The 26,484-nt window shown below is 40.6% G+C and overlaps 1 protein-coding gene across 1 annotated transcript; it reads left to right on the forward strand.

Annotated features, from left to right (window-relative positions):
• The first annotated feature begins 1,568 nt into the window (after positions 1–1,568).
• Positions 1,569–3,286, forward strand: phax (phosphorylated adaptor for RNA export). Its single transcript, XM_062065663.1, has 2 exons — positions 1,569–1,748; positions 1,851–3,286. The coding sequence occupies exon 2, from the start codon at positions 1,858–1,860 to the stop codon at positions 3,037–3,039; it is 1,182 nt and encodes a 393-aa protein (XP_061921647.1). The 5' UTR covers positions 1,569–1,748; positions 1,851–1,857; the 3' UTR covers positions 3,040–3,286.
• The last annotated feature ends 23,198 nt before the right edge of the window (positions 3,287–26,484 follow it).

Here is a 26,484-nt window from a genome sequence, read left to right on the forward strand (position 1 = left end):
TTTTTTCACACGATATGCAAATAAGTAAAAATGCGTAAATGAAGGATTTAACGCCGACTTCCAAGCCACAACGCTCGTTAAATGCTTTTTCTGTCAATGCTGTGTTCGCTGTGAGCTGGTTTGTTTTCAACAAATTCCCGGTTGCTAGGGGATTGGTAGGCGGAAGTGACGTAGGTCCGCCCTCACCCAATTGTAGCCTATTTTCAATAATTTGGCTGCCTATGGTTAATCGTTTAAAAGGTGTGTTGCACTGTTAAGTCGTTTTAAACAAGTGGAGACTAAATTATTTTTTAAATATTATTATTACAAATATTGTATTATTATTTTACCCGACATATTCATACGTCGTAGGGTTACTGCACAAAAGTAGGGTTAAGAGTAATATAAGTAATATACCCATCAGGATTGTTATTGATGATACACCAATAGAATGTGTTCAACAAAATTCATTCTTAGGAGTGGTAATAGATGAAAATATCTCATTAAGCCTCATATAAATTACCTGAGGACAAAAGTTGCTAAATGTGTTGGAATGATGAGGAGATCATGTCATTTATTGAACACCAATGCTCTGCTGTTATTGTATCATTCGTCATATTTAAACTATTGTGTTAAAGTCTGGGGGAATTGTTATAAATCCCATCTACAGCCTTTAGTCACTCTGCAGAAAAAGGCCATTAGGATTGTGTCCAATGTTCACTACAGACATCATTCAAATCCACTATTCATGGAGTTAAAGCAACTTAAACTGCACGATGTGATCAACTTTAAAACTGCTCAAATTATGTTTAGGGCATCATCCAATATACAGAACATATTCCAGGATAGAGATGCTCACCATAGTTACAGTCTAAGAGGAAACAACAAAATATACTTGCCTAAATTTAGAACAACTTTAAAATCAATGTGCATTTCAGTGCGTGGAGTCACTCTGTGGAACAACTTATGGGACGAGTTAAAAACCTGTTCTAACATGATTCAATCCAAAAGACTGTTTAAAAAAGAAGTACTGAAGAAGTATGAGGAGGAAAGAGAGCGATGCCCTCAGCACAGAGCGATGGGAGAGAGTTGTGAGGTCAGGGAGTGTTTGGGCCTGTGTGTGTGTGTGTGTGTGTGTGTGTGTGCGCGTGCGTGTGTGTTTGTGTGTTTTGTCTCGTCTTGTCTTGTCTCATAGTAACAGTGGTACTATTGCTTTTAGTGTACAGGAGCTTTTCTTGTTTTTGTTTGTATATTGTTCTTGTATTATATTGATTATGTTAAATGTGGAATGAGTAGGGGTTGGGATATTATAAGCATCTGCTTCATCCAACCCCTTTTCAAGCCTTGCATAAATGTCTCTGCCAAAATGTAAAAAAAAAAAGTGTGTTGTTGTACTGTGCAGGTTTAAAATAAATACTTCAATCAAAGACATCCATGGTAAATAGAGCAATTGTATTGGGTGGGAAATGAAAAGACGATGTCCCGAACAAATCTCTTTTCTTCTGTAAACTGCAGTCTGCTCATGTTCATCAACATTTTAACGTGTTAAATACCACCATAGTAACACTAGCCGGTCTTGGTCACCTTTATTTTGAAAAGGTGTCGAACCGGAAAATAGTACCCAAGCGGAAATGACGGATTTTTAGCAATGCGCCTCTTTTGCTCATTTGGATCGCAAAGTTAGCCAACGCTTTTGTAATAAGAGCAACTAGACAGGCCTGAAACACATTTTAAGAGTGTCTGCGTTTGCTGTAATTCAACATTTGAAGGTAAATGCTTGTGTTATTGAGTTCTTTGGCAGGACAAACAACAGCATGTGAGTTGACAGTGGATAAAAGTATTCCTTGTAATTGACTGTATTTTGCGTTCAGATAAAACATGGCGGATGGTGGGGTTGTTATGGACGGTAATCTGGAAGATGGAGAGGTCTCCGGCTCCGGGTCGGACTCAGAAATGAGAACAACCACGCTATCGCCATCTCGACCGTCGTTGCCTTCGGCTTTTAGCGGCCATTCCTTCCAGAACAGAGCTGCCAATTTGCAGCCTGCAATTGCGTACAGAACGTCGAGTCGGGAGTCCAGTGACAGCGACGCGGACTCGTCAGATGACGATATCGGTGGTTGGCGTGGGAAACGTCAAAAAGTGTGCAACAGAAGCGTGCCCCGGCCAGGACCAAACAACGTATCCGGCGCATGCGCAGTATCAAGTCGCAAGGTGAACAACATCTGGGGCTCAGTGGTGCAGGAGCAGTGCCAGGATGCCATCGCTGCAGAACTGGGGGTCTTTGGCATGGATGGCGAAATTAACATGTCTGACAGGAGCGTGGAGACCTACAACTACGTCCTGGCTCAGAAGATCATGGAAAAGGAACGGCAGCAGGAGCAAAAAGATAAATGTGAAGGGCTGGATGGCCAGTTGGACCAGTACATGAGTGGGCAGGAGCGAGATGCAAAGAGGAAGAGGCCGGTGAAGGACAGACTGGGTCCGAGAGCTGAGATGGACATCAAAGGCCGATATGAGATCACTAAAGACGACCCTGAGGGTAAAATCGTGGAGGAGATAGTGTACAGATTACGCGAGCCTAAAACAGACCTCATTGAGCGTGTTGTTAGAATCATCGGGCCCAAAATAGCCATAGAGCTGCTGGGCGAGACTGCAACACTGGAAGAGGGCGGGGGCGTCTACACCATGGACGGCAGCAGGCGACGCACGCCCGGCGGCGTGTACCTCAACCTGTTGAAGAACACGCCGAGCATCACCCGCGCGCAGATCAGGGACATCTTCTTCGAGGAGAGCCAGAAAGAGCAAAAGAGCAAGAAGTCGGCGCAGAAGCGTAGGCGGCACTTGGTGGCCAAGAAAATGAAGCAGGCCATCGGCAAGCTGGACCTGCAGGAGCACGACGACGTCTCCAGGGAGACGTTCGCCAGCGACACTAACGAGGCCTTGGAGGCGCTGGAAGAAGCCGGAAGGGAGGAAGAGGAGAAGTGTCAGGAGGAACAGCCTGTGGGCGCTGAGGAGACGCCTGTGGTGTACAACTCTGCAGACTTGGAGGTCTTCTGAGAAGTTGCCTGTTTGGACTTAAATACAGAAATCATGTGTTTGTTTAATTTTCCCTAAACACAAATATATTTGTTTTTCGTTACCAGCATTGGTTTTAGCAAAGAGAAACTGTTATCATTTTGTCTCGTTAATGTGTGAAATATTACAACTAAAGGAACTTAGAGCTTACGTTGTTGGCAGTAAATGTGCTTATTTTGATTAAAGAAAAATAAACATTAGATAGTAATATCTAACTTGTATGGATTTCTTTGATGAGGTGTTTTAACTCATTCTTTCGTAAAAAAAATAAAGCCACAAATGTTCAAATCTGTGAAAAGGGGAATCGTTGTAATGTCGATGTTTGTCCACTAGATGGCAGCAGCGCATTGGGCTAAAATTGCGGATTATTAGTCATAAACATGTAGAATAGATTAAAGACGAACTGTGGCCTCTACGTGACAAAAAGAATGGCAAGTAAAATCATAACTCATGTTTTTCAAAAACTTTCTTAGCCTAAATATACAATCTCTCCAAGGTTAATGGATTCACCCATTCATATTCAAGGGGTAGCGCTCATTGAACCACGTGGTAATTATAATGGTTTTATCCGTTTCTAACAAGCTTAACAAAGATGCATTAATACATGACATTTGCAAAATTCGACATGTCCGACACGGAGGAAGCTTATTTACTGTAATCTTATTTTAGCGATTACTGGTAATTGTTCACTTCCTGTCTACCACCAATAGGGAGAGAACTGAGAAATCCAATGTGAAACGATAGATAGACTATTAGTTTATTTGGGACGTGTATACTGTTACAAAATGTTACATCACATATTTACAGTTTCTCATTACATGTCCAAAAAGAAGTAGGAAAAAGCAGAGTTTATGATTATGCCGTGACGAAGGAAAAGGAAATAATAGTAATAATAATAATAGTAATAATAATAAATGGAATACATTTAGCAAATACATTTAAAATAAATACAGTGTATATATATAAATACATTTAGGATATAGACTAAGCAATATCTTATTAAATAAAAAGATAAATGAATGGAACCAAGATAAATGAGCTCACTCCCTGTTTTTTAATTAAAAATATGATTTTTTTTAAATGAATACATTAAGAATAAACGGTCTCAGACACTGGGTTTCATTAAGTAGCAATAAATGACTCAGTTTTCTGGCCGTGCCAGCAACTTGAGGCTTCGATCTCCACTTCCGCCATATAGTCACTGCCGTTGTGTCCTTGGGCAAATATACTTTACCATCTGCTCCCAGTGCCACCCACACTGGTTTAAAGGTAACTTAGATAATGGGTTTCACTATATGTAAAACACTTTGTTTTTACAAAACTAGAGAAAAGCGCTATATGAATAAAATTCACTTCATTTCACTTCTCATTTAAGGATAAATAATATGAGACACTTCTGTATCCATTAAACAATAATAATAATACGTTAAGCAATTCAGGAGGCGTGATGTTACACACTGTGGCTTTAATTAATGCATGAGTTAGTTCATGATAAATCACACTGTTTTTTCTTTAAACATTTTAAATGTATGAATTTAAGATACATGATGCCACAGTCACTTACTCATTCATTCACTCATTCACTCACTCATTCACTCACTCACTCTCAAATAATAATCAATGAACTACAAAATAAAAATTGATACCTTCACAAGACCCAGGATAGCTCAGTGGTTAAGACTGTCGACTAGGAAAGTAGGGTGCTCGGTTCGAACACCACTCTGACTGACAGTATTTTATTCCACCTCATCATACTTTACTGAGCCAGGAGTCCTCGATTTTGTTTGTGTATTGAACAAAATCTCTGCTGCACAAGACCCAGGATAGCTCAGTGGTTAAGACTGCGCACTAAGAAAGTAGGGGGCTGGGTTCGAACCCCACTCTGGTTAACAGTATTTTATTCCACCTCCATCATACTTCACTGAGCCAGGAGTCCTCGATTACATTTGTGTATGGAAAAAAATCTTCGCTTTGCAAGACCCAGGATTGCCCAGTGGTTAAGACTGTTGACTCAGGTTGAAGGGTGCTGAGTTCAAATCCTGCTCTGGAAGACAGTATTTTGTTCCACCTCCATCATACTTCATAAAGCCAGGAGTCCTCGATTACATTTGTGTATGGAACAAAATCTTCACTTCAGGAGATCCAGGGTCGCCCAGTGGTTAAGACTGTTGACTTGGAATGAAGGTTGCTTGGTTCGAATCTTGGCGGTGTTGATATGTAACTTACAAAACTTTGCCTGAAGGTGACATATTGTGGCTGTGTCACCTCTCCAATGTTATGTTAACATAAATAATTATTTAATTAACTTTTATTTTGAAATCCAATTACAATTAACCTATTTTATTTTAATCGTACCCAGGAGAGCTCATTGGTTAAAGCTCTTTATTATTAATTTTCTATTCCGATTCCCACCCACCTCAGGAATTACACTCACGCACACACACACACACACACTCACACACAGGTAACCCCTGAGGTGTCATCATTGATTATTTATTTTTGATTATTATTATTTTTAGCATTTAATTAATTTTTCAACTATATGTTAATCAACCGTGGAGACCTGGCTACTACAAACTACAAACATGTCACATTAATCACATGACACTTTTGACATTCACAAGCAGCACAAAACCAATTATTTTTTGTGTGAATTTTTTAAAAAGGCACTTTTTGCCATCCAGAAAGAATGTAATGCTATTGAATGCAGACAAGTCAAAAACCAGTGGCAGGCGGACAACTGGCGCTGAAGCTTGTCCCTTTAGACGGCCCTCTGTCGAGGTTTGGTGAGTGTAGCTTGCAGCGTGACCCCAGGATGCTGATTATTCTACTATCCTAAAGGGAAACATAACATTCATAATCATGTTTAAATAATAATAACAATACTAGAAAATTCCAGTGGACATTTTGATGGGCCTGCTATCTGTACCCTGGACGTCTGGCCGGGGGTCGCCGGAAGCCGCCGTACTTTTAAGATGATGCTGAGTGTCTGAATCCATGAGTTTTAAGTGTAACTGTACAAAATTAGCTAAAGAGCTCGCCTAACACATTAGTATGCTGACATTAAAATGCTAACTACCAAGTTATATGACTCTAAGGTGTATGGTTTTGGAAATACAGAAACATTTGTAAAATTAGCTGGAAAAAAGCTATCATGCTTATGTTAGCATGCTAGCAAGCTAATGTGAGCATGCTAACAGTTAGCATATGTCACATACCAAGTTACATGACTCTAAAGTGTATGGCTGCGTGATTAGATAAAAAAGTGTAAAACTAGCACAAAATGTTAGCATGTTAAAGTTTGCATGTTTGCATGCTAACTTTAGCATGCTAAAAGTTACAAAGCGTCACAGACCAAGTTATATGACTCTGGGGTAAATGGTTGCAAAATATTCTCAAAAAGTTTGCATGTGAATGTCAGCATTCTAGCATGTTAACGTCAACTGCTAACAGTTAGCATGTTTCACATATCAAGTTATATGACTCTAGGGCACATATGTCAGAGTCAAGGCCCGCGGGCCATATCCGGCCCGCGAGAAGGTTTTTTACGGCCCTTGGGATGATCTTGATTTATTATTAGAACCGGCCCGCAGACCGCAGATCTTTTTTTTTTTTTTTTTTTTTTTTTTTTTTTTTTTTTTAGACCGCAGATCTTTTACACGCACCAAGCGGATGCCGGTCCAAGGTTCCGAAAGGGGGCGAGCGGCCCGGCGGGACGCGCCTGCCGGCCGAAGGGCTGCAGCCCGGCCGTCAGTCGCGGAGCCCGCCGTGCCACGCGCGCCAAGGGGGCGGGCCGAAACCCGGCCCCGAGGCCCTGAGACTTCTGCTTTGTTTCCCCAAACCGCGCGTCACCGCCGGGCCCGCACCACCGTCGGGCTGCAGCCCGAGCGTCGGTGGCGGAACCCGTCATGTGCCGCGCGCGCCAAGCGGAGCGGGGGGGTCAAGCGGGCCGAAACCCGCAGGCCACCCCCTCACCACGAGGCCCTGAGACTTCTGCGTTTGACCCCTACGCGCGGCCCGTCGGGACGCGCCCGCCGTCAAGCCACGAGGGCCAGCCGTCGGGTCGCGGAGCCCGCCGTGCCACGCGCGCCAAGGGGCGGGCCGAAACCAGCGGGGGGTTTCGGGCACCCAACTCGCCTCCCTCCCACGGAGGGAGGAGGGGGGTTTAATGTGAACATTACTGTGCAATCACATATTTAGAGTTTTTACTCAATTCAAGTTTAAAAGTTAAAGTTTAATATTTGTTTTCACTGCATGTTACTTCTCCTTAAACAAAGTGTTGTTTTTGATTTATAGATTTTTGCACTTTATTTTATTGTATTTCAATTTAATTATATTTTAAAAATATTTCAGTTGAGTGGATGATAGAAAATTGCTATTATTGTTTTTTTCTTTGAAGTAAATTTAGCCCACTTTTGCTAAAATAGAAAATATAGGCTACTGATGGTGCCTTGAATACCGGTTTCTTTCATTTAATGTTCATGTTATGGGGATTTTTATATAAAGGAAATTTGTCTTTTGTGTCTGTTGAAAATTAAAGATTACTGACAGAGCCATAAGAAAATATTGCTTTATTTATCTGATCATATTGGAATATATTTGTTAGGTTTTCAGTAGGTTCAATTAGGTTCACTAGACTATATGCGTCATTTAAAAATTTTTCAATGAACATTCGAACAGTCCGGCCCTCGGCTTGTAGCTAAATTTTTTATTTGGCCCTCCGTCCATTTGACTTTGACACCCCTGCTCTAGGGTGTATGGCTGCGGAATTAGAGAAAACATTTAAAATTAGCTAAAAAAGTTAGCACTCTAATGTTAGCATATTAGCATGCTAAAGTTAGCACACTAACAGTTAACAAGTGTCACATACCAAGTTATATGACTCTGGGGTAAACGGTTGCAAAATTAGCTCACAAAGTTAGCATGTTAATTGTAGAATGCTAACATAACATGCTAACAGTTAGCATGTGTCACATTCCAAGTTGTATGACTCTAAGGTGTATAGCTGCGGAATAAGAGAAAAAAGTGTAAAAAATAGGTAAAACAATTGGCACTATAATGTTAGCATGCTAACACTAACATGCTAACAGTTAGCATGTGTCACATACCAAGTTATATGACTAAGGTGTACGGCTGTGGAAAAAAAAGTGTAAAATTAGTGGAAAAAGTTAGCATGCTAAACACACTAGCATGCTAACGTTATAAAACTAGCTTATGCCTGGGTAAAAGGATATACCAAAATGCACTAAGTGTTGTTGCAGACATACAAAATAACAACAAAGCTAGCATAAAATGTTAGCATGCTAATGTAAGAGGAGCTAGCAAAAAACGTTAGCATGCTACCAGAGTGGGACAGACTTGTCCCACTCTGTCTCTTTTTATTTTCTTTCACCTCCTGTTGTACTTACTATGTATGTATTTACATTGCTTTTCCCCTTTCTAATTTACTATTTACTATTTATTAATCACAAATAATCAACATTTTAAACTGCGATTAATCTGATTTAAAAAAAAAAAAGAGTCATTTGACAGCACTCATTATTACACATTAAGAAACAAATACAGGCATACATAATATGCACTTACTTGTACGGTGTGTACTTATTTAGCATTTTTTCTTCTAATTTAGTGTGATTGATCACGATGAATGCAATCTGATTCCCCAAAAAATAATTCAACAGCACTCATTTTTACACATTAAAAAACAAATACAGGGATACAGTATTGTGCTTACTATGTATGCATTAACTTTGCTTTTGCCCCTTCTAATTTACTGTGATTAAGCACAATTCATATCCAAATTCAAAACTGTGATTAATCTGGTTTAAAAAATAATCATCTAACAGCACTCATTTTTACACATTAAGAATCAACAACAAGCATACATCATTGTACTTACTAAACATCACGTCTTTTCAAAGCATCTTCCTGCTGGAAAATGTTGGGTGAATCGAGTTGTAAAACAGCGCTCTCTGTTGGTTTCACACTTTTTTCCCCCCCTTGCAGTTAGCGCCATTGAACCACTTTCTTCTTAAGCTCCCATGAAACAACAACAACTTTGAAGTAGGCAAACTGCAAATATGGAAGGATCTACTGTTTAGCCTGAAGTCATAATTTCACCAAAACAAACAATCAGCCTCCCTGAAGTAACCCAATCCAAGTTGAAGTACCGGTATGTCAACACAGCTTGGAGGAAAGAGAGAGAAAATTCCCTTTAATGGCGTATTTTCTCCGCAGCAGCTCCTTGGGAAATGATGGCTATCTCTGCACATTGCTGCCACATGAAAGCGACTGGCAGAAACATGTTTGATAATCCCCGACACTTATTAGTGCTCACATTTTCCGGCGGTATTGTTTCCTGATAAGTCGCCTCAGTGTTTATCCTGAAGCAATTAGACAAGCTGCATGGTTAGGATTTGCAGCTTTTATTGCACATAGATGGTGTGCACATAATCAGGAGCCAATAAATAGGCACTGTTAGTGCCCGAGTATGAAATAAATGTGATGTGTGTTACAGGATCTTTCTTCTTTTATTCATGTACAATTGTTGCTCAAGGTCTCAGGACCTATGTCTCTGTCACCTGGCAACAAACTTGTTGCTTGGATACGACAAGCCGTTTTTCGGTTTACCCCTGCAAAAAACAAAACACAAAAAAACTTGTTATGTAGTTGTGTTTAACAGCGGGGGAATGGGAAGGTGCATGGTACAGAGTAACACATCTAGTGGCATTTTATAGGTATTGCTGGAATTAACGAAGCTGTGTGACACATTTTAAAAATCCATTCCAGTCCATGGCAAAGACTAACTAAAGACTAAATAACCCTGGGGTGTCAAACTCATTTTAGATCGGGGGTCACATGGAGAAAAATCTACCCCCAAGTGGGCCCGGACTGGTAAAATCACGGCACGACAACTTAAAAATAAAGACAACTTCAGATTGTTTTCTTTGTTTAAAAATAGAACAAGCACATTCTGTTGTTTTTTTTTTTTACAATTACCTGTTGTGGTTAATAGTATATATACTTTATTTGTCATTGTTTATATTTTCTGAACAAATTATGTGATAATGTTCATCAGTCAACTCATTGGTGTTACTTTTCAATCTATCAAGATAAAACAAATATATCAAAATCACAGTGTGTTATTTATGTAGTTTGATAATTTTCCTCGACTGATGTACTAACATCATGTGGTTTATTTTGTACATATGTAGCATTATCTACAAAGACTTGCTATTGCAACATCCACTGGACACATTTAAACAGCTGTTTTTTTCTTTCAAAAATTTCATGGTAATTTTTATACCTGGCAAACTCATCCTGTGGGCCGGGTCAGGTTTTGAGACACAACATATATTTGACATCAGAAAAATACGATCAAAAAGGCAGCAAGTAGGTGGGATTTATGGCTCTCTGAGGGGAGCCGGATCTTGAAGAGCCGTTCGAAAGATTTTTTCTTTAGATATTTTTATGAATGTACTCGTTTTTATTGAAGGAAATAATCACTTTTGATAGTTACAAGATATGATTTGGATCTGAATAGTTCACAATTGATGGTTTATTTGTGGGAAATATGCAACAATATTAATTATAATTTCATCTGGGTTGTGTTTTCATTGTGAACATTCCATTAAGTTGTACATTTCTTTTTCCTTTTCTTTTGGTATCCTCATGCTTTGACATAAAGATCATTTTAAATATGTTCACTCACCTAAGAAACGTTGTGGCACAATAAAAACTATAAAAAACCTTCTTAGAAATCAACTTTACTGTACAGAGCATTTTAACAATGCAGGAAGTTACTGTATATTACCTGGAAATAATGCATCTATAGTATTATACGCTTGATTCACTAAAGTCCAAATACCACATGCTAAACACCGTGTGCAATCTATACAATTGCGTGTATTATTAGTTGGTGTGTGGCCTGGAATCTACTGACATTGCACGTGCTATTCATAACTGGTGCAGGTCGCCTAATTTAAATGAGGATTTTGCTTGTACTACTCATCTTTCACCACGGAGACACTCGATCATTTCCTGCACATTTGAGTTTTCATGCCCCGACCTGTGGCGTTTTGCTGTCATGCAAGCCGCAGACATGTACCACTTTTTATGGGCATTTTAGAAGCAGTCCGGTGCATCCACAGTAAAACCCACTTTTATTTTTGTGCATCACAGATGCGCTCATCATGGGAGAGAGGCTGCACTTATTTGACTCAAGACACACAAAAAATGCATATTTCAAGGAGGTTTTTTTCCATGTAGGAGATATGTTAATAATATACATACAAAATGAAAAACTAACGTCATTAAATAAAACACCAGCAGACACCAAAACGCATAAATTGAATTTTTTTAATCAGCTCGTTAACTCACCCAGCATGCAGTGAAACATTATAAAATGATGTTGCTGTACAACCGATGTCTGATATTTATTTTTTATTTCTTACCGACCTGTCTTTGCGGCGCGAGCACCGATCCTGCACCTGCAGCCGTGTGCGTAACGGTGTCAGTTTGCTCGTACTTTTCAGAGGTGCTAAATAAAACGCTAAATAGTGTTAGCAAAGCGATGATGAATCACATTGCGGTGCTGTATAATTTATTTTTGCATTATCTCCTCCCAATACTGTGGGCGTTTTGCTAATGAGCATATAATCTGCATATTAATGAAGACACAGATGCAAAATGGATTGCATGCCTTATTCTGCTCACTTAACAGACGTACTCCACTTTGCACACGTTTAGTAGATCAGCTTTGCGCGTGCTATCAAGTGTGAACGTGTTTTAGTACACGCAAACCTTTAATTAATCAGGCTGTGTATAAAAATATTAATAAAAAAAAAGAGTACAACATATAAATATGAACACAACATTGTATTGTCCTACCTCGTATGTGTAAAATCAATAGATTTTACGGGGAAAAAACTGGCAGCTCAGTGGCAGAATTTTACTGTAAAAATAAGTGGTACAGTTTTTCAATTTATAGTAATGCACTGTAAAAACAATTGTAGCGGAAAACTGGCAGCTAAGTCACCTAAATGTTGCCGCAAATATAAAAATTGTACAGTTTTTACTTTTACAGTGATGTAAAACGATTATTAGGGGGGAAAAATCTGTCAGATCAGTCGCCTGAATTTGATCATTTTGTGGTGGTTTTCAGTCGTTATGACTCCAGTCAAGTCAGGTGGCTTAAAAGCGACTGTTCAAAAAAGTCGACCTGTTGTTGATTGTTCCGTTTAGTGCCACATTTCACATCGCTGGTTCTCATTGCTAACGTCTTCTAGTACTTGTTCCCTGTGTAAAAATGTCAATGAAGCCAACAAAGATATGCCAAGAAGTCTTTTTGTTTTTTGAGTCATAGTTGACAATGTGTATCATACTTGCCAACCCTCCCGTTTTTAGCGGGAGAATCCCGTTATTCAGCGCCTCTCCCGACAACCTCCCGGCAGAGATTTTCTCCCGACAAACTCCCGGTATTCAGCCGGAGCTGGAGGGGGCGTGGCCTCAATGCGGACCTGAGACTGAGTGGGGACAGCCTATTCTCACGTCCGCTTTCCCACAATATAAATACGCTTGCAAGTTCCAAAACGAATGGAAACAAGAATTTCAGTTCATCCAGGACAGTTCGAAGGGGAAGGTGTATGTTGCCTGTAAATATGTAGAACAGACTTCTCCATTGAACACGGTGGCCGAAATGATTTCTCAGTCATGAACAGAGAAGTTAAACAGGACAATACTGCCATCTAATGGATAGATAATTCAAGTATTTCTTTTATGTAAATAAAATAAATATATATATATAGCTAGAATTCACTGAAAGTCAAGTATTTCATACATATATATATATATATATATATATATATATATATATATATATACACATATACATATACATATATATATATATATATATATATATATATATATATATATAAAATATATATGAAATACTCGAGTTGGTGAATTCTAGCGGTAAATAACCACACACACACACACACACACACACACACACACACACACACACACACACACACACACACACACACACACACACACACACACACACACACACACACACACACACACACACACACACACACACACACACACACACACACACACACACACACACACACTGCATTGGATCAGGACTCGGCAATAAAAACTGAGCTTGGCAATTGTGTTGTGTGTCTGCGAGACACACATTTGTTGATTGTTGCACACTTGGCGCTCAACTGCTGTGCTTTAGCAACACTGACATTATGTCGTTATGCTTCTATTAGGCAATTTTATTGCAGCTGTGGGAAACCCTTACGACGTCATAAAAACAAAAGTGTGTGTGTGGGTATGTGTGTGTGTGTGTGTGTGTGGTGACTGTGAGGCAGATGACATATTGGCAGTAAGCTGCAGAGAAGTAGGGAACAGACATGTTGTTTCTTGCAGGACTTCAGCTCAGTGAGCATCGCAATTTGTGGGTTCTGCTTTTTCTTTTTGGCACATTTTTAACAACACAACCGCAATTGGACCAGTGATGGTGACGAGGACAATTGTGATGATGAACTTATTGGGACATTGTAAATCCCTCTGTGTCCTGGCTGCTCAGTACAACATGGCTAAGTCGACATTATTAAAGTGGAACCTAATTCGGTTTTGTGTCAATATTTATTTATAACATGAGTCCTGGTCCAAGTGAAACGCTTGTGCCAGGCGGAAAAGCACCGCTCAGACTAAAGCCTGTCCCTTTAGACCCCCTCCCCCAACCCCCCCAGGCTCATTGATTGGCTGTCTAGGGCTGCCTTCTTGCCATCTGAACAATCAATGGTCAGATGCGAGTGAGAGCGAGTCACGATTATTTACAGGAGAGACAGTTAGCTTCAACTCTTCTGGGAAGGCTGTCCACAAGGTGTTTATAGGAATTTTCGACCATTCTTCCAAAAACGCATTGGTGAGGTCACACACTGATGTTGGTCGAGAAGGCCTGGCTCTCAGTCTCCGTTCTAATTCATCCCAAAGGTGTTCTATCGGGGTCAGGTCAGGACTCTGTACAGGCCAGTCAAGTTAATTCACACCAGACTTTGTCATCCATGTCTTTATGGACCTTGCTCTGTGCACTGGTGTAGAGTCATGTTGGAAGAGGAAGGGGCCCGCTCCAAACTGTTCCCACAAGGTTGGGAGCATGGAATTGTCCAAAGTTTTGGTATCCTGAAGCATTCAAAGTTCATTTCACTGGAACTAAGGGGCCAAGCCCAACTCCTGAAAAACAACCCCACACCATAATTCCTCCTCCACCAAATTTCACACTCGGCACAATGCGGTCCGAAATGTTACCAATCTCCTGGCAACCTCTAACCCCAGACTCGTCCATCAGATTGCCAGATGGAAAAGCGTGATTAATCACTCCAAAGAAGGCGTCTCCACTGCTCTAGAGTCCAGTGGGGACGTGCTTTACACCACTGCATCCGATGCTTTGCATTGGACTTGGTGATGTATGGCTTCGATGCAGCTGCACGGCAATGGAAACCCATTCCATGAAGATCTCTGCATACTGTACGTGGGCTAATTGGAAGGTCACATGAAGTTTGGAGCTCTGTAGCAACTGACTGTGCAGAAAGTCTTTGCACTATGCGCTTCAGCATCTGCTGACCCCTCTCTGTCAGTTTACGTGGCCTACTACTTGGTGGCTGAGTTGCTGTTGTTCACAAACTATTCCATTTTCTTACAATAAAGCCGACAGTTGACTTTGGAATATTTAGGAGCGAGGAAATTTCACGACTGAATTTGTTCCACAGGTGGCATCCTATGACAGTTCCACGCTGGAAATCACTGAGAGCGCCCCATTCTTTCACAAATGTTTGTAGAAACAGTCTCCATGCCTAAGCACTTGATTTTATACACCTGTGGCCGGGCCAAGTGATTAGGACACCTGATTCTGATCATTTGGATGGGTGGCCAAATACTTTTGGCTATATATATATATATATATATATATATATATATATATATATATATATATATATATATATATATATATATATATATATATATATACACACATATACATATTTGAAGGCAGTACTGTAGGTGTCATGTCAGACTGTGGTGTGCATGATCTTTTTGCAGAAAGGGATGATTATGGGTTTGATTCTTGTCCAATTCAGATTTTTTATTTTGTGATTAGACCACACTTATTCCTTTACTCTTTATTTTGTTATTATGCAGTGAAGATACATAAATAGTTTATCATGTATTCCTAATAATGTAAAACATGCATCTAAATAAAGGTATTGCAAATTAAGGTTTGATTCCAATAGTTTACAGCTGAGTGTGAAGCGACTGGGATGAGAATCAGCACCTCCAAGTCCGAGTCCATGGTTCTCGCCCGAAAAAGGGTGGAGTGCCATCTTCAGGTTGAGGAGGAGATTTTGCCCCAAGTGGAGAACTTCAAGTACCTTGGAGTCTCGTTCACAAGTGAGAGAAGAGTGGCTCATGAGATCAACAGGCGGATCGGTGCGACATCTGCAGTGATACGGACCCTGCCTCGATCTGTTGTAGTGAAGAAGGAGCTGAGCCGCAAGGCAAAGCTCTCAATTTACCAGTCGATCTACATCCCTATCCTCACCTATAGTCATGAGCTTTGGGTTATGACCGAAAGGACAAGATCACGGGTAAAAGCGGCCGAAATGAGTTTCCTCTGTTGGGTGGCGGGGCTCTCCGTTAGAGATAGGGCGAGAAGCTCTGTCATCCGGGAGGAGCTCAGAGTTAAGCCGCTGCTCCTCCACATCGAGAGAAGCCAGATGAGGTGGTTCCGGCATCTGGTCAGGATGCCATCCTAACGCCTCTCTGGGGAGGTGTTTAGGGCAAATCTAACCAGTGGGAGTCCACAGGAAAGACCCAGGACACATTGAAGGGACTCTGTCTCCCAGATGGACTGGGAACGCCTCAGGATCCCCCAGAAGGAGCTGGACAAAGTGGCTGGGGAGAGGGAAGTCTGGGCTTCTCTGCTTTGGCTGCTGCCCCCGCGACCCAAGCTCGGGTAAGCGGAAGAAGGTGGATAAATGGATGGAACCATGCTCCCCCGAAACGTCTTGTACTTCAACCAATTGTGCCCCCCTACTTCTGAAATCCAAATTTCATACCTCTGCAGAACATATAGAATGCACACAATACTAAGAGGAGATGCAAATGTACTTATTTAGCACTCGCACTTTGATTTATCCAGACTACAGTATATGTCTATCATCTGTATCTGGCACCTTTGGAATATACGCTGAAACTAGCCCAGTTATGACCAAAAAATAGCTGCGCTGCCGTCAAAAGGAGACGCTCGCTGCGATGAAAGACGATGGAAAGAGAGAATCAACAATGAACATATTTCTGTCAGAAATACAAATATTACACATATTGTCTGTCCAACAGTTCCATCTTTGAGCTGATAATGAATGAATTAAGGGCTGATTTGGAGACAGCAGGCACCAAAAATGAATGCTAATGGTGTTGTTTTTTTCATATAACTGATATTTTATTAATATATCTCCTATTGGAAAAACAACATTCATTTTCTGGCGTCTGGATCACCACCACATCTTTGCAGTTAATGTGCCAAAAACATGAGCATTGACTTAAACGGGTCCCACTGTCATAGAAAAGATATGTTGACAAGATAAGGGTTTATTGGAAGGACATAACAATATTCAGCATTGAACACAAACATAACCCTAAGAGTGCCTACTGCTCCGCTCATCTTGCAACCTTAAAATGGAGATTGCTGTGACATCATCAGGCACGTAAGCATTCAGGTTTTTTTTTTTTGGACAGCCCTCACATACCAGAATAATTTTACTGGCCCCTCGAAGGCATACGGCTCATTGGGTGCACAATCTGCCCACTCCCACTTTTTTTGCTATAACGTGCAATCATTTACATTTTGATGGGTCTATCAATGCTTGCGCTGCATACTGATTTTATTTCAAGGTGAAAGCCGTGACACCTAAAGGAGGAGACAAAATGGAAGATAAAATGAAGAAATATGTTGCATGTCTAAAACCATTCCCAAAGTTAGGATAGTTTGCTGACACTCTCGGCTTGATCATTGTGAGCTACTGATTCATTGAAAGAGGCTAACAGACAAATGATTAAAGTCCAAAGAACATAGCTCAACAATGGAATTTGTCCGAAGCAAAGAAAGCAATCTGGACAAAGTGATCCAAATGTTGATAGTATTGATCAGTGGCATAGCACCAAACTCTGGGCCCTGAAAGGAACCCCCCATCCCAAAACACTTGGTATGGTTACATGCACCAAAAAACTAATTATTGCATGAATTAGGTTAAAACCAGCTTCCTAAAACTCATGTAAAAACCTTAATTAGATTTTTGACTTTTTAACGATGGCATTAGCATATCTAGACATATCTACAACATATTGAGGTAAAGCCACCTAAATAATTTAGTTTTGTTTTTGATATATTTTTCGTACAAAAAAGGGCCAACAATTTCAATATGAAGTGGCCGAAATAAGAACTTAAATAATCATTATCTACTTAAATATGATAAAAAAAACTGTCAAGTTTTCCTTTACTTGAGAGTACAGTAGAGATTAACTGATTTGTGTATAATTATCATCAGTGGTTAATACAATACATAATAATACATATTATTACTGCATCTCTTAGGGGAAGAGCCTCCGCCTGTCTTTTAAACTAATGACACCTCTGTCTCTAACTTTAATCGAGGGTCCTTGAACACAGTTATGGTCAAATAGATGCAAAAGTGAAACTTATACATAACTTTCTCCCATGCCGCCACAAATAGATTTGATATAATTTTACCTTTCTTTTTGTTGCTATTGAAGTGGAACGACTCAATATGCATTTTTGATAAAGGGGGTACATTGTTAAAAGTGATTTTCGCTTTCAGTCAGAAGGACAATTGTTGTCAAGTTGACAAAACATTTCACATCACAACTAAGTAAGAAGGGTTTTGGAAAAAACACGAAAACTTATTAAAAACCCATAATAATAGGTTCAGTTAACTTCAGAAAGATTTCCAGTGAATGTTACATGATACAGAAACAAATTGAGATTAGTATGAATTGTCAGCAGGGCTCAGTTGGTAGAGTGGCCATCCTATAAGATGGCAGCCTGTAGACGGCGGGTTACTGGTTCTATCCCAGCCTGCATGGTCAAGCTAAATGGTAAGATCTCCTGCTCCTGATAGCTAGTGATTAATGCTTTGTGAATGTGAGAATGTATATACTGTATGTATACATATACTCAAGTACAGTGACATGCCATATACAGTAGATACAAACCATTTACCATGTTTAGCCAACTTGACTTACAGTTGTGGGAACTTGATAACATATATTGAACCAACATATTTTAAAGTTAACTCTACACATATTTTCAAGTTAATCTTACATCAGACTGAATGTCAACACATTTTTTGAAGTGTAATATACTTGACACTATAAGTTGACTGAACTCAGTCAAAGCAACAAGATAACCTGACTGAGTTTTTTTTTTATTACTGTGTAGTCATTTTATTGATTTAATTTCCTTGACTATATTTATTTCATCCTCACATTTATGTGATTGGTTTTTCTTCAAACTTACAAATGTAAATGACAGAAATCTTCAAACTTTACAAAAGCCCAGGGGCCCCCGTTCAAAATGCCTATGCAATTTCCCCTCCACTTTGAGACCCGTGGTATCAGTTTCCTTTACTTGAGTGTTTTGATTGATTGATTGAAACTTTTATGAGTAGATTGCTAAGTACAGTACTTATTCCGTACAATTGACCACTAAATGGTAATACCGGAATACGTTTTTCAACTTGTTTAAGTCGGGGTCCACGTTAATCAATTCATTGTACAGTAGAGATTAACTGAATTGTGTATAAATATCATCAGTGGTTAATACGATACATAATAATACATTATATTACTGCATCTCTTGGGGGTAGACCCTCCCCCTTGTCTTTTAAACTAATGACGCCTCTGTCTCTAACTTTAATCGAGTGTCCTTGAACGCACGGCGGGGCTCTCCCTTAGATATAGGGTGAGGAGCTCTGCCATCCGGGAGGAGCTCAAAATAAAGCCGCTGCTCCTCCACATCGAGAGGAGCCAGATGAGGTGGTTCAGGCAGCCACCCGAACGCCCCCCTAGGGAGGTGTTTAGGGCACGTCCGATCGGTAGGAGGCCACGGGGAAGACCCAGAACACGTTGGGAAGACTATGTCTCCTGGCTGGCCTGGGAATGCCTCGGGATCCCTCGGGAGGAGCTGAACGAAGTGGCTGGGGAGAGGGAAGTATGGGCTTCCCTGCTTAGGCTGCTGCCCCTGCGACCCGACCTCGGATAAGCGGATCGTGGAGACTTTTTTGTGTCATGGAGACTCTGAAGTGAAAGCTTGCAGCAGTCACCATCCTTAGCGAGCAGTGATGGTTGCTGCCGGTCAGCTGGTGCTCTGCTCGTGCCGATAGCTACATGCTAGCAGAGATAGCAACAACAAGCAGAGGAGAAACGCTATGATGGCAAAGTTTACAGATTCAATGTCGTCAACTAAAGTACCAAAGTTAAGTTAAACATATGCTTTTGCTAAACGAACAGCCACCGCATGCAGGACATTTAACACCTGTTTTTATTTTTTTATTATTTTTATTATTATTAATATTATTATTATTATTATTATTATTAACTTCACATTTAACACCAAGTCCTGCAAGTAGATGTCATTCATATCACCACAGCATCAAGTTGCAACTACAAACTGAATGTGAATTTATTTTGCCTCCTGGAGAACGTTGGACATCTGGAAGTAATCACAACGAGCTGTGTACCAAAAAAAAGAGGTCAGCATTGTCATCTGAAAAAGGTCAACAAACTTGTTTGTTTCAACAACTGTTTAAACTAAAGAAGAGTGAATGGTGCACTATGTCAAGTTGTTTATGAGCGCAGTTACTACATTAACGATTAGTAATTGTATCTTCTTTGCAAGATTATTGCAAACTGCAAAAACTTTCGAAATATGAACTCAATTTTTACTATACTTATTTTTACCAAGTTCTGAGCAAATAAATGACTTGCAGTTCAGTAAAACTTTTAAAAAGGTTCTGACTACCAAGTTGATATTGGGGTAATTTCTTCAGCAAATTTAATTTCTGCAAGCAAATAATAACCTGCGATTAATCTTGATTAATCACAGGTTTCAAGTGTGATTAATCTGATTAAAAAATTTACCACTTGACAGCCCTAGTATATTGTTGTGCTTTGCTTTGTGTGGAATTTTAGTGGTTTGAAAATGTTCAATTTCATGAATATAGGGTGTTTGTTGTCTACAACCAGCATTAACGGCCGATTTTTGCAGTGGGGTTGATGAATAAAGTGCACTTTTGTTATTATTATATATATAGAAAACACTGTGAGTAATGGCTTCCTGCGCGTCTTGCACCATACTCACGGAGAGGTTGGCTCTGCTAGAGGGCCGTGTCCGCCAGTTAGAGCAGAGTAATGTCGTAACTTTAGATGTTGCGGACACATCTGCTAGCGTTAGCTGTAGCGAGCTAACTAGCCCAGCTTGTAGCAGTCCTAAGCGGCCTACAAGCTACGGTGTACCGGTTGAGACGCATAATAGATTTAGCTCTTTAGCTAGTCCTACACCCCAGTCTACCGGGCACCACACCTTAGTCATAGGTAGGGATGATGTTTGATAAGAAATTATCGAGTTCGAGTCTATTATCGAATCCTCTTATCGAACCGATTCCTTATCGATTCTCTTATCGAGTCCAGATAGGTTGTTGTATATGGAAAAAAACACAATATTTGGTTTAACAAAAGCTCACTTTTATTATATAAGAAAACAATTTAATCTAAAAAATAAATAAATATTGACTGTTGCCCCCCTAAAAAAAAATAAAAAAAATAATATTGACTGTTGTTACCCAAAGTATATTAAGTGGGATTTTTCAGAAAAACAAATATATAAGGTAACACAAAAACAAGCTGTCTCTGTGATCCCTATAGGTGTATAAATAATACTAGTGTTAAATAAAATCAGTCCCTTGGGCACAAAACTGGAAATAATACAGCTCTCCAAAAAGTGCAATTCTGCTGCTATTTGACATAACTGTTTGTTATGATGCTTTGACATTTTTGCACTTTATTTCTTTATTGAAAGAAAATTCTATGAAGAGAAAAGTTGTTTGCAAATGTGGTTACAATGCTAAAAAATGAAAAGTTAAAGCTAAAAAAAGAAATACACTTTATTGAGTTAACATTATTTCTTTATAGGGGGAAAGATGTTATGAGCTAGGGAATATAACAACTACACTACCCATCATGCAACGGGAGTGACGAGCATGCGCGGTAGCCCCGAAAAGTGTTGTTGCATGTCGTCACCCGTGAAAGTAAACGTCAAGAACTCAGCCAACACGCCTCGTCTGCATTATTTATAATTAGACAGACAACACATATACAGTGTGATTTTGTTTTGTTTACAAGGAAAGAAAAACAAAAGTTGAAAAGGGAGATCATGTCATATATGTATGTGCTGCGGTTGCTATAAGAACGTTGCGACAGCTGCCGTAAAGGAGGTGCGTTGCTATGTTTCCGGTTGGTCGTAAAAGTGTTCGTCATGTGTTTGTAGTCTGCTCAAATCTCCCAGTAAAGTTATTCATTGGATTATACCTTTTGTTTTGAACTTTATTACACCTTGGAGCACTTTTTCCCGTCCATTTTTTTCCTGCTTTCGCTATCTGCGCTTAATGACTGAGCTACGTGACTGATTTCTTGTGATGTCACACGGAACATTTCTGGTTGGGACGGGATTCGTTCCGAGGGGTTCGAATAAAGAACCAACTCTTTTTCTTTACTATAGTGGTCTCGATAACGGGTACCGGTTTTTAAAAAGGGATTAGAGTCCGAGGACTCGGTTCTTTTCTTATCGAACAACCGGGAAAACCGGTTTCGAGTATCATCCCTAGTCATAGGGGACTCCATCACCCGAAACATAAAGCTTAGCAAACCAGCCACAGTAAAGTGTATCCCCGGGGCCTGAGCACCTGACATTGAAGCTAATCTTAGGGAGCTAACTCGCAACAGGCCTAGTAAACACGTACGACAGGCTAATCGCACCACTAATTATGCGAATATAGTTGTACACGTTGGCTCCAATGACACTAGAATGAGACAGTCAGAGATTACAAAGAGAAACATAGCCAGGACTTGTGATCTCGCCAGAAAGATGTCCAGGCATCGAGTAATTGTCTCTGGCCCCCTGCCTGCGAGAGGCAATGATGAGAGGTATAGCAGATTAGTCTCGCTTAACAAGTGGCTGGCTAGCTACTGTAGGCAACAGGGACTAACGTTTATTGATAACTGGCCCTCTTTCTGGGGCAAACCAGGCTTGCTGATGAGAGACGGCCTTCACCCTAACCAGGAAGGCGCCATCGTCCTGTCTAGAAACATAGACTACTATTTAAGTCTCACTTGACTGACTACACTAGAGCAAGCCCGGTCACAGGCAATTACAATGTATGTTAGTCCGGGTGAGGAGTCAGTTAAGCTAGAACTAGCCAGCGCCAGGCTGGATAATCCATGTACGCATAGCAATTCTCTTAGAATAATACACAATTCACATAATGTTTTTTCTGTTGTGTCTGTGTCAGAGGTGGACATGCATTCTACTGAGGTGGCAAATTATGATATGTCCAGTCTATTGCAGCACCAAGCAAACAATCGGAAAATTCCCGTCATATCAATTCCTAGATATGGTCGAAACTATTTAAAGTGCACTACGCATAATAAACGCAACATTGTTAATATTGCCACTACGGATAATCTTAACAAAAACTCGTCAAAACAGCCCAATACCTATAATATGGGCTTTTTAAACATAAGATCATTGTCTCCCAAGGCGTTATTAGTTAATGAGGTCATTAGAGACAACAATCTTAACGTCATTGGTCTTAGCGAAACCTGGCTCAAACCAGACGAATTTTTTGCGCTCAATGAGGCATCTCCTCCTAACTATACGAATGCGCATGTTGCCCGTCCTCGGGCAACATGCGCAGGGGAGGGGGTGTCGCACTAATATACAATGAAAATTTCAACCTTACCCCTAACCTAAATAATAAATATAAATCGTTTGAGGTGCTTACTATGAGGTCTGTCACACCGCTACCTCTCGACCTGGCTGTTATCTACCGCCCCCCTGGGCCCTATTCGGACTTTATCAGTGAATTCTCAGAGTTCGTTGTTGATCTAGTGACGCACGCCGACAATATAATCATAATGGGGGACTTTAATATCCATATGAATACCCCATCGGACCCTCAGTGCGTGGCGCTCCAAACCATAATTGATAGCTGTGGTCTTACACAAATAATACATGAACCCACTCATCGCAACGGTAATACAATAGATCTAGTGCTTGTCAGGGGTGTCACCACCTCCAAAGTTATGATACTTCCATATACTAAAGTAATGTCCGATCATTACCTTATAAAATTTGAAGTTTTGACTCATTGTCAACAAGCTAATAATAATAATAACTGCTATAGCGGCCGCAACATTAATGCTGCCACAACGATGACTCTTGCTGACCTACTGCCTTCGGTAATGGCACCATTCCCAAATTATGTCGGCTCTTTTGATAACCTCACTAACAACTTTGACGATGCCTTGCGCGAAATTATTGATAGTATAGCACCGCTAAAGCAAAAAAGGGCCCCTAAAAGGCGCACCCCATGGTTTACAGAAGAAATTAGAGCTCATAAATTATCATGTAGAAAACTGGAACGCGAATGGCGCGCGACTAAACTTGAGGTTTTCCATCAAGCATGGAGTGATAGTTTAATAACTTATAAACGCATGCTTACCTTAGCTAAAGCTAAATACTACTCAAATCTCATCCGCCTCAACAAAAACGATCCTAAATTTCTGTTTTGTACAGTAGCATCGCTAACCCAACAAGGGACTCCTCCCAGTAGCTCCACCCACTCGGCAGATGATTTTATGAATTTCTTTAATAAGAAAATTGAACTCATTAGAAAGGAGATTAAAGACAACGCATCCCAGCTACAACTGGGTTCTATTAACACAAATACGACTGTATATACGACGGACACTGCCCTCCAAAATAGTCTCTCTATTTTTGATGAAATAACATTAGAGGAATTATTACAGCGTGTAAGTGGGATAAAACAAACAACATGTTTACTTGACCCACTTTCTGGGAAACTTATCAAGGAACTGTTTGTATTATTAGGTCCATCAGTGTTAAATATTATAAACTTATCACTTTCCTCCGGCACTGTTCCCCTAGCATTCAAAAAAGCGGTTGCTCAAAAGACCTAACCTCGATCCTGACCTCATGGTAAACTACCGACCGGTCTCCCACCTTCCGTTTATTTCCAAAATTCTCGAAAAAATTGTTGCACAGCAGCTAAATGAACACTTAGTGACTAACAATCTCTGTGAACCTTTTCAATCCGGTTTCAGGGCAAATCACTCTACGGAGACAGCCCTCGCAAAAATGACTTATGATCTATTGCTAACAATGGATTCTGATGCGTCATCTATGTTGCTGCTTCTTGATCTTAGCGCCGCTTTCGATACCGTCGATCATAATATTTTATTAGAGCGTATCAAAACACGTATTGGTATGTCAGACTTAGCCTTGTCTTGGTTTAACTCTTATCTTACTGACAGGATGCAGTGCGTCTCCCATAACAATGTGACCTCGGACTATGTCAAGGTAACGTGCGGAGTTCCCCAGGGTTCGGTTGTTGGCCCTGCACTCTTTAGTATTTACATGCTGCCGCTGGGTGACATCATACGCAAGTACGGTGTTAGCTTTCACTGTTATGCTGATGACACTCAACTCTACATGCCCCTAAAGCTGACCAACACGCCGGATTGTAGTCAGCTCGAGGCGTGTCTTAATGAAATTAAACAATGGATGTCCGCTAACTTTTTGCAACTCAACGCTAAGAAAACGGAAAAGCTGATTATCGGTCCTGCTAGACACCAACATCTATTTAATAATACCACCTTAACATTTGACAACCAAACAATTACACAAGGCGACTCGGTAAAGAATCTGGGTATTATCTTCGACCCAACTCTCTCGTTTGAGTCACACATTAAGAGTGTTACTAAAACGGCCTTCTTTCATCTCCGTAATATCGCTAAAATTCGTTCCATCTTGTACACTAGCGACGCTGAGATCATTATTCATGCGTTCGTTACGTCTCGTCTCGATTACTGTAACGTATTATTTTCGGGTCTCCCTATGTCTAGCATTAAAAGATTACAGTTGGTACAAAATGTGGCTGCAAGGCTTTTGACAAAAACAAGAAAGTTTGATCATATTACGCCTATACTGGCTCACCTGCACTGGCTTCCTGTGCACTTAAGATGCGACTTTAAGGTTTTACTACTTACGTATAAAATACTACACGGTTTAGCTCCAGCCTATCTCGCCGATTGTGTTGTACCATATGTCCCGACAAGAAATCTGCGTTCAAAGAACTCCGGCTTATTAGTGATTCCCAGAGCCAAAAAAAAGTCTGCGGGCTATAGAGCGTTTTCTATTCGGGCTCCAGTACTCTGGAATGCCCTCCCGGTAACAGTTAGAGATGCTACCTCAGTAGAAGCATTTAAGTCCCATCTTAAAACTCATTTGTATAATCTAGCCTTTAAATAGACCCCCCTTTTTTAGACCAGTTGATCTGCCGTTTCTTTTCTTCTCTCCTCTTCTCCCCTGTCCCTTGCGAGGGGGAGTTGCATAGGTCCGGTGGCCATGGATGAAGTGCTGGCTGTCCAGAGTCGGGACCCCGGGTGGACCACTAGCCTGTGCATCGGTTGGGGACATCTCTGCGCTGCTGACCAGTCTCCGCTCGGGATGGTTTCCTGCTGGCCCCGCTGTGGACTGGACTCTCGCTGATGTGTTGGATCCACTGTGGACTGGACTTTCACAATGTTATGTCAGACCCACTCGACATCCATTGCTTTCGGTATCCCTTAGAGGGGGGGGGGGGGGGGGGGTTACCCACATATGCGGTCCTCTCCAAGGTTTCTCATAGTCATTCACCGACGTCCCACTGGGGTGAGTTTTTCCTTGCCCGTATGTGGGCTCTGTACCGAGGATGTCGTTGTGGCTTGTACAGCCCTTTGAGACACTTGTGATTTAGGGCTATATAAATAAACATTGATTGATTGATTGATTGATTATTGCCCCATATCGCAAGACAATAATACAAATATGGTAACACCAATGAACAGTCATTCGTTTTTTTTCCAGACACACTAACACAAATTCTGGCAAGGTCGGACACCTTTTAGGTTGAATTCTACAACTCGTCACAAACATGAGTATGTGTTAAACTGGAAAACTACTGTTTTCACCATTGAACCTGCAATTATGCT

The sequence above is a fragment of the Entelurus aequoreus genome, linkage group LG12 (assembly GCF_033978785.1).
Source record: "Entelurus aequoreus isolate RoL-2023_Sb linkage group LG12, RoL_Eaeq_v1.1, whole genome shotgun sequence".
NCBI classification, from domain to species: Eukaryota; Metazoa; Chordata; class Actinopteri; order Syngnathiformes; family Syngnathidae; genus Entelurus; species Entelurus aequoreus.

Excerpts from the sequence above, each read along its gene's own strand:
- phax (XM_062065663.1), top strand. The coding sequence starts at position 1,858 with ATGGCGGATGGTGGGGTTGTTATGGACGGTAATCTGGAAGATGGAGAG.